This window comes from Crinia signifera, chromosome 8 (assembly GCF_055691185.1).
Source record: "Crinia signifera chromosome 8, ASM5569118v1, whole genome shotgun sequence".
NCBI classification, from domain to species: domain Eukaryota; kingdom Metazoa; phylum Chordata; class Amphibia; order Anura; family Myobatrachidae; genus Crinia; species Crinia signifera.
In genome coordinates, this window is record NC_139224.1 from 52,289,949 (window position 1) to 52,299,942 (window position 9,994).

General features: G+C 41.6%; 1 protein-coding gene across 1 annotated transcript in view; it reads left to right on the plus strand.

The window, feature by feature from the left end:
- The window catches only part of CDC42EP1 (CDC42 effector protein 1), a 35,775-nt gene extending 31,194 nt beyond the window's left edge, over nucleotides 1-4,581 (plus strand). Inside the window, exon 3 of the mRNA XM_083156367.1 lies at nucleotides 51-4,581. Coding sequence (XP_083012493.1) covers nucleotides 51-577 — 527 coding nt within the window. The 3' untranslated portion in view covers nucleotides 578-4,581. The remainder of the gene's footprint in view (nucleotides 1-50) is intronic.
- The last annotated feature ends 5,413 nt before the right edge of the window (nucleotides 4,582-9,994 follow it).

The following is a 9,994-nucleotide window of genomic DNA, read 5'->3' on the forward strand; positions in this document are numbered from 1 at the left end:
GCTTATTTCCTGATCATAACAACACTCACTGGAACTGTTTCTCTTCTCAGGTCTACAATCTGGATTCTGCACCATGCCCCGCGTATCCTGCTCAGAGGACACCAACTGTCAAAACCCTGAGGAGGGCTGGGCCAGCTGTGGACTACCAGATGCAGAGGACTTCAGTGTCTGCACTGTTCCCTTGGAGTTATCTAGCAGTCTATGGCCCTCTGACTCCATGGATTCCTTGGTTATGGACTTTGGTCCATCACTTATGAGTGAGATCTTAGAAGGTATTAGCTTCTCAGATGCAACGAAAGACACAGAGAGTACAAGTGGCCTCAGTGAAGAAAACATAACGCCAACAAAAAATGACCCATCCTACCTTAGCACAACTAGAGACAATAACAATATGGAAGAAAACCAATCCCACTTCAATATTCTGGAACCAAAGGGGCTTGTGTGTTGGGAACCAGCAACAATAGCTGAGGAAATGGAGATTGATACAGACAGTGGTATAACGGGATCAGAACAAGGGAGCAGGGGAATCACTGGGGATCTATGGGACTCTGGGGATGGTTCCGAAATAGAAATGTAGGCATTTCCAAAATAAATGTAAACCTCATACCATATATATGTATATACACAATATCACACTGTTACTATATAAATGTACCAATTTAAGAGCATGAACTGTTTTACTGTTTGTTCTATGACAAAAAATGTATGTGACTGATATAATGGTTTGGGTACACAATACCAGCAGTCGAGATCCCAACAGAAGACTTACATCGTGATCCCAATGGCCAGAATCCCGACCCTTCCAGGTAAGTATTTATACCCTACCCCTATTCCTAACCCTAACCTATCTCTCCAGCAGCCTAAACCTATCCTCCCACATGCCGGCATCCTAATCCCAACCCAGATACTTACTCAACCGCTGGGATCCCACTGTCGCTCTTCTGATTGACGGGATCCCGACGGTTGGTATTACAAACTGCATCCCAATATAACTATATTATCTGTCACTCTGGTGATATTGCTCATTCCACTCTAGTATAACAATAATGTTCCATTCAATTAGTCAGTAAGAAATATTTATACTTTGCCCAGATGTTGCTGGCAATGTATAATAAAAGGCTAAATTTGAAAGGCAAAACGTTAAATATTTCATGGCCCACAACCTTCAAGAAACAACACGGAGAGAGATAATATACCAACCAATCAGTTTCTGTATTTTACAGGCTGTTGCAATATGAAAGGAGCTAATTGGTTGGTACAGATGGAGTGCCTCTCGCTGGGGCTTGCCAGAATGCCCCCACTGGCGAGCTGGCGCTCCATCTGACTGGGATGCGCGAGCGTCCCACACGCACGTGCGAGCCAGGTACCGTGCGGGCTGGGACGTTAACCCTGCCCGTCTCCGGTTCAGAGAGACGAGCAGGATTAGGGGGGGAGCGGGAAGGTGGGGGTCGGAGTTGGATACCGGCGATGAGGCGGCGGGGGCAGCTCCGGTTGAAGTGGATGCGCGTGTGACTCGTGCGCGCATCCCCTTCCGGCGGCTGACGCGGGCTGGCGATCCGACTGCCAGCCCCTGCAAAGATTAGAAGCGCTCCATCTGTATCTCATCTCTCTTCCCGTTATCTCTCTCCAAGGTCTCATACTTCCCTTAAAATGTTATGTGATGTATGGAATACACATTCACACAAGAGTTAACACTAAAAAATTCAAGAAGCAATGCAGCTTACAGTATACAAGTCTATTATGTGCGCTACTATACATAGATGTAATTACATAATGGCTAATGGAAATTTTTCACTTGGAGGGAGAATGTTCAACATAGACAATTGATTTCATGGGCTACTTGTCCAAGGTCAACAAGTTATGATCACTCCAGTAACAGGAAAATGTTGCTGAAAATCTACAATAAAAGGGTAAGCAAATGTAGATTTCCTTTTATACAGTGTCTGTAAAAGCTGCACCGGTATGTTATACGTCGCTAGTAAATTGTTTTCCATCTGACCGATCCAACAAACAACAACATCAGGCATCGTAGACACAACTTGTGACCTTTTTCACCAAGGCAAGAAATTAGGTGTTTAGCTTTAGGTAGGATATAGCATTGATTTTTTTTCTAGCACAATGTTCTTGCAATGACCTCTTATGTCATCTGTATACAGAAATAAACGTAATATCTTTCATACATTGAAAAATGGCGAAAACCAGGATACTGTAGACAACAATGTGCCGGTCCATATTTTTACTAGAGCAATATTTGCACAGTTGATGATGACAATCCAAAGTAACACCATTTGTGTGATGAGGTCTTGACATCTATTTCCAACAACAAACAGAGAAGGTCATTCCGGCAATAGTTGTTTTCAATCAGGTTGAATATTCAGCATGTTTAGGAGACACATTTGTCTAGCTTTCTGCCAGCACAGGAAGCATGTTATATTGTTGAATCTAAGGATGACATTTGCTTACAACAAACGTGTTAACCTAGCATCACCAAGTTCCATGTCTAACTGAGCCAGTGATCAGCAATGGATTGTCATTAAAACATTTAGATTTATGGCAGCTGTAAACTGAAGTCTGCATGGATTGAACTGTAAAGCATAATTAACAAAGGGAGTGCTAGGACTGGAAGACCACAAGTCCTAAACATATATGTAGCTCAAACAGTAAACCTACAGCATACCTCCCAACCGTCCCACTTATCGCAGGAACGTCCTGGTTTTTTGGGACGTTCCCACATCCCTCCCGCGGCCGGTAGTGTCCCGCGGCGGGGGGGCAGTTGGGAATCCCTCCTGTCATACCTGAATAGACGCTGTGCTCATGCGCGCAGCATCTATTCTTGGAGCCAGAGGGGCTGGGGGCATAGCCAGCAGCTCACGGGTATAGGACACTTCCCCTTTTTGGTAGCCACGTCCCACACAAAAAAAATCGGCCTGCGCCGTGCGAGCTGTCCCGCCTCCCTGTCTCTGAATGTTGGGAAGTATGCAGTTTACCAACGCCGTCACTACATTCCAAAATATGTCACTGACTCATTCCATATGAGTCCCATCATTGGGACCTTTGGCAGGAGGTCACCAATAGCTTAAAATGTAGCTGTAAAAAAATAGAAATGTTCTACTTTTGGAATTTGCCATTTGAAAACCACTGGCTTGGTTGTAAGAAATTGTCCACTCATTTTATCTTACCCATCTTAGGAGTTGTTAAAAACTGGTCCATTTCCTTGCGGGAACACTCTACAAAACCCTCAAGTTTGCCCTGCATCCACTCTGTTGAACCTATTTTTTATATCAATATGAGCATGATAGGGACCAGGATAGATGACTGCATATTAATCACATGATAATTAGTCATAGGAACACCCTTATCCACCCATCATTCCGAACATAACAGTAGTTGCTTCTCAAAAGACATACTGTAGACATGCTTCCAACATCCTTTATTGTTAGTTTCAAAAACAGTTGGGTGATATGGCCAATAAAGGGATACACAGATGGTGCTCTGTTCAGCACATAGCATCTGGGTGTGGATTAGAAGGTCAGCAATAAATAAGTCCACAATCAATAAGTCATCATTCACCGGCTGAGTCAAACGGTCAACATAAAGGGTATACAATACAAAAGGTCAACAGATACAAAAGGTTAAAATGGTTGAAATGTTGACAAAGAAATGGTCTACACAAAATGTTGTTTTATTTGTGGGTGTAATTCTGTTTGTTTAACAGTATGTGACCCTAATTATTGGAAAGGTGTATGCTCGACAGACTAGGTTACTAATTCTAGCCATAGTCCACATGGATAGTAAATTAAGATAAAGTTGGAAAACCCGAAAACCCAAAAACATTTGTGTCAACCATAACTTGTGTCAGTCATTTTTACGCTGATTCTTGAACCTGTTGACTTAAGCATTGCCTGTTTATACATGTTGGCCTTTTGACCATGTCAGTCTTTTGTATTTGTTGACCTAATATATGTTGTCCTATTGACAATGGATCTATCATCTGAAACCCATGGTATCCAGTGTAACTATTTTTTAAAGTGATGTCCAACCAAACTGGATTTTAAATATTTAGTATCCCTTCCACCTGTAGCATCAGAATGGCATGATGTAACCTCAATGCCCCTTCAATGTCTAAACCCTTTAAAACCCTTTGTGTACAAAGTACTGAATTTCAAATTTACCCTGCCACCCAGCCACACAATTTTGGGAGGTATGGGAATACACGATCAGCAAGAGTCACGTATACAGTGTATGGTTCTATAAGACATATTGATCAACAGCTTTACATTTTACAGGGAAAAAGTCAAGAAGGTGATCTATATCTTTAACCATTATGTAGAGACGAGATCACAGAGCTAGAATCAAGCGATCCTTTGAAATAAAAATGTGATCCTATGAATCTTTGCGCAGCTCAATAACTATATGTATGCTCTTTATATATCTACTGAACATGCCAAAGAAGTAAATATAATATCACAAGTAGTCTGCAATTGTATGTTTTGTGGGCAATATGTTTATTACCCACTACTGAAATGCCAAAAATTGCTTTGCTTTTTATTTCTAACCAAGAATAAACATTCTATAATGCAAGGTGTTATCTTATGCGTTTTATTGTCTTGCTCACACTGTTTAGGAATATATCAACAGGGGTACAGCCCCGTAAATGGGTAAATATCTGTATACATCTGTAAAATCTGAGACATCTGTAACTGGCACTACTGAGAACATGATATATAACTGGCACTAAATATCTGCAGGAAAATGATTGTTTAGCATTCAAATTCAGTATCTGAGATTGTACACAAACTTTGTTTCATGTTTGAAACCTTGTTTTATGCACAAATAAAATATATTTGTGTGTATTTCATGTGTTTGATGTGTTTTTACAACATAAATGCAAGATACCGCAAGATAAATCATTGAAATATAAAAATATTTCGAAATACGAAATAATCAATTATCCAAAATTCTTCTGGTCCCGAGCATTTTGGATAAGGGATACCCAACCTGTATATATATATATATATATATATATATATATATATATATATATATATATATATATATATATATATACATACATACATACATACATATATATATATATATACATACATATACAGGCTAACTACTCCTCACCTCTGTGAGGTGAAGTACCGCCACTAACCACTAGAGGTCACTCGACAGACTTCTAAATGAAAGCGATTTTTGCAGGGATTTTGATCTGTTTCAAACTTGCTGGATATGGAGAGAGAGATGTGAAAACACATATTATAGATAGGAGCAGATAGGGACTGGGGGTGGGTGGTGAATTTGTGGGCTAAAAACTTTCACAGCTCAAAGTAAAAGTACATTGCAAAAGCCATAACTTTGAAGGGTTTTAACTTGTATATTATAAATGTTTAAGTGGTCATGTAACTGTAGGGTATAGGGCTTCTTATTTTATTAACCAGGCCCATATCTCTGCCTGCAATTTTTATCTTATCAATAGTAACATGTTCCAATAGTATTGGCTCGCATTCCCACACCCCAATCCCCCAGAGTTTTTCAATTGTTTAGAGTTTTTGTTATACTCCTACGTTGTGTGCTGTTATTTAAATCTTTGTCTAGTCTAGCCTCTGTAGATATATCACACTGGCGTAAGAAAGCATATATCACTGAGATAGTGATGGAATTCATATGACTCTGTAGGTATATAGTTTATATGCAGATGAATGATTTTTGTTTGCGTAATACTGTAGGTTCACCTCCCCCATTTTCACCAGCACAGTTGTTATATTAAGTTTGAAATACAGGAATAATATCATAATGAGACATTTTACTAATAATTTTGGTATCATTACAATCTCGTTCCTTTTTCTGCTACAGTATGTTAATGTTTGTGACATCACATGCTGTGATTCAATATTTAACGTGGCTTTAATCAATAGAGTTGTAGTACATCCTGAACTTATTGCTGTAACTCATTATTATTATACCTATTAATATTAGAAGTACAAACTAACAAACAAGATTACATTTTTTTTTTTTTAAGTATTCACCCGAGGAGTCTATGCAAAGTTGCATGCACTCAAGCCACTTGGTGAGGCAGCTGTCCCAATCCGAATGCTGGACCTGCATGCTGGATGAAGGTCTCCACTGTATCTTCTGGTGACTCAAAATTAATCCAACACATATTATGTTTGATTTGTGAGAACTATAAGAAGGGGCAGGTCTGGTTTGAAATGCAGATAACCATGCTCCTGGATGAGTTCATGGGCCAGAAAATCCAACAATTACCTGGATTTGAGGGCAGGGGCATGGCCATGATGGAGAAGGGCACCATAAGTGTGAGTTCTTGGATATGACATGGAAATACTTTAAAGCATTTGCAACAGGCAGTGCTTGGTGTGCCAGTCCCCAGGGTCAGTTTTCTGCTGCCTGAGTGGCACACAAAAACAGCCACCACCTGCTTGGCCATGCTGCGCTCATGTTAAAATTTCTGTGTCACCTCCAATTTACTATTCTTTGGTCTCAGGGTCAAAACTGTAGATCCAGGATTCACCACCATTGATGATCTCCAAGTCAGATTTTGAGCAACCTCCATCAAACCTGGCCTTCTCTCAAATCAGCTGATGTTGCACCTAGTGTGCAGAAACCCTGCTTAGGCCAAGCTTTTCGTGATGTATCATGCTGATTGATTACATTGAGATACCTATCTCCTTCTCTAACTGGACCATGGTCACCCTGGTATCCAACTAAACTGTTCTCAGCATGTCGGCAATATTGCCCTCAGTGACACAGATTGTCCCGCAGCCCTCCTCACCTTCTAGGTACCACCTCTTGCTCCAAAATTCTATGAATCATTTAAACAGAGGTTCAGGATGGTGCTTCCTCCCCAAAAGCAGCTCAGTTTTTCTAAATCAGCGATGGCCAACCAGTCTGAAGCAAAGAGCCTACAAATATCTGTGGTCAAGCTGAAGAACCGAAATGATGTGTGACCGCAAAAATGGCCGCTCATCATATTGACTTTCCCAATCAGAATGCTGGTCCTGCATGCAGGATGAAGGCCTCCACTGCAGCTTCTGGTGACAAAATGAATACAAGGCATATTGTGTTTGATTTCTGAGAACTAGCAGAAAAGGGCCAGGTCTGGTCTGAATTGCAGATAACCATGCTCACACACAAAGGAGTGGGGACCAGCAAAGGGCTCCAGGAGCACTTGTTGCAGCACTGCATAAGGCAAGTACAGCCATGTGTGTGCAAACTTCATGTACTGATTTTGCAAATGTGGAAAGGTTGGTTTTAAGGCACAGGGGCAGAAATACTAAGCCATGGAGAGTGATAAAGTAGAGAGAGATAAAGTACCAGCGAGTTAGCTTCTATTATTTTTCAAACACAGTCCGTAACATGGCTAAATGGCTTAAACTTTATCTTTCTTCAATTTAGCACTCATCCAGGCTTATTATACCCCCCTTTTATCATCATCCCCAAACATGTATGTACTCTTCTGAACCAGTGCTTACACCATACAAATGTAGTTTTAACAAGGAGCTGTGTAATTGGCACGCTTCAATTGCAAGTACCCGCAAACCTCATTGGGTGTGATGTACTAAAGGGAAAATGCATTATGTACTAGGATGCTGGGGCTTCGATGTGGAGGGTCACGCCAGCTTTTGCTGGCATTACCCTATAGCCTATGCGCTTCTTTCCATATTATTCATGAGAGGGATCTAATCAATTCCCTCTCAGCAACCCCAGTGGCACCAGAACTTAGAATCCCAAAGGGCAGCTCTAATCAGAACTGTCCTTTGCAATACTAATGACATATGGTAGTACATATTTGATTATTATCAGGGGGTGAACTTGATTCAACAGGTGCAGTGCATTGTGGCCCCTGAGTACTAAGGGGCCCACTGATACCCCTGTCACACTGCCTCCTTCTGCCTCTCCCTGTCACCCACAGCCATGTTGACCTAAATTAGGGGGGCCTAAATTATATATTCATATCCTCCAACTGTACCTTTCTGGCAGGTACAGTACCGTCTTTTATGCTCTGTACCTTTTTTGGTGTCTCCAAATGCCTATTGCAAGTATAGGAAAGAGGGTAAAGTCCTCCTTAGCCGTGGCCATGCCCCCTTTCTGAATTTGTACCAGTTTGTGCTCTTTAGATGTTCGAGTGTACTTGCTCCTGGGCTCACTCACTGATTGGTATCATTGCAATGTGTGCAGGGCCGGTGCAATGTGTGCAGGGCCGGTGTGCGGGGTGCCCCTGGCACAGATACAGTTTTGTGCGGGGGTGGGGTGTGTGTGTGTGCTACTGCCAATGTCAAGCTCCAGTGGTAATCGTTAACATGTTCTGGGGGGTGGGGGGGTATTTGTTCCTAATTGTTCCACCGTGTTTGCAACTGACCTCAACCATGGGGGGGGTTGGTACTACTCGCGACCGTTCCACTGGGAAAGGGTGTGTGTGGTGTGTACTGACCTGTTGAAGGGGGGTGGGTTTGCTATTACCGGGGGGTGCGGGTGCAGTAGTAGCAGGTTGCAGGCGGTTGCTGCTGATCTGCTCCATGGGGGTTCGGCCGTCACTTGCCTTTCTATGAAAGCCCGGCTGGGGTGATTAATTAATGGACGGGTGGCTACTTTCCTGCTCCTCACGTGGCGGGCACCTGCTGGATAACAGAATAGTTATAGATGTCTACATCATCAGTTATATATTGTATTTTGTTCCCCAAAAACACAGAAACATAGAATTTGATGGCGGATAAGAACCATTTGGTCCATCTAGTCTGCCTGTTATTTAACCATAAAAAAATCTGATATTTAAAGATTAGGGTTTTAAGGGGGCGATGAGGTTTGTGAAAAACCTGGGACGCAGCAGTGATAGCATATCCAACCGCACCTGAATAAGCCTCACAGACCAGCGTATTGCTGTGACAATCTTGCAGCAAGTCAGCATTCATCAGATCAACTTTGCACCTTTTACACTCAGGTCCTGTTCCATGAAACAGGTGCCCACCGTACACAAATCCACTTTATTATATCAAGCGCAGTACGGTAAATGAAGTGGACATTAATGCTTTCAAGAAAAACTATTTCTGTCTCTGCAACTTTACAGGGCTGCATTTCTTTGCTCTCCCTTTGGAACCTGGCACGCTCCGCACGTTTCCAACCTGCTAATGGCACTGTGGAAAGGGATTCAGAATGGAATGAAGATGGAAACATTTTCAGCGTCCGACAATGAACATTTTGAATAAATATTTATATTTGATTTGGTTCCAACTGTATCATCCTATGTAAGAGACTCTGATGGATGTAAAAGTGGTGCTGTTCTCTTTGTGGTTATCTGCGGTAGGAGAATAATTCATGCGCTCACGTGCTGTTTTTTTTTTTTCAGTTGCTCGCATACTTGTGTAAGTATGTCAATGACATTTTACATTCTGGGCGGGTTCACAGTCAGACCTTATCGAGTTCTGCAATTCTTTGGCACACTCTACCTAACATTCCATGTACACAGTGAGGATATTATATCTTCTGTCCTGCAAGGACATGGGACATTTACACTTTGATATTTATTAAAATTGTTGAGAATAAAAAAAAAGAATAATCCTCTGGTAGCACAGTCTAGCTTTTATTCCCAGCACAGGAAAGCCAGCTCCGAAATACCACATCAACTACAGTATGTGCCCAGATTATCTGGGATAATAGGAGGCGAAGATGAAAAACAGAAATCCTCACAAAATTAGTAACATTTTTCATAGATATTGTTGGTGCTATATGAAAGCTGAGCAGATGCATTAAACTTAACACAGTCTGTTATTAAATATTAAATATTAAGGAACTATGATATAATTATGTCAGGCTTACTTCTGCCTGAAATGGCTCCAGAGGCAGTTCACTGACAGGGCGAAATGTGCATTAGCCCTACGTCCTGCTTTCAGAGGACCAATTTACAAACACAAAACAAATACATGCTACAAATCATCTGGGTTTTAAACCACATGCAGAGAAAGGCCATCTACCC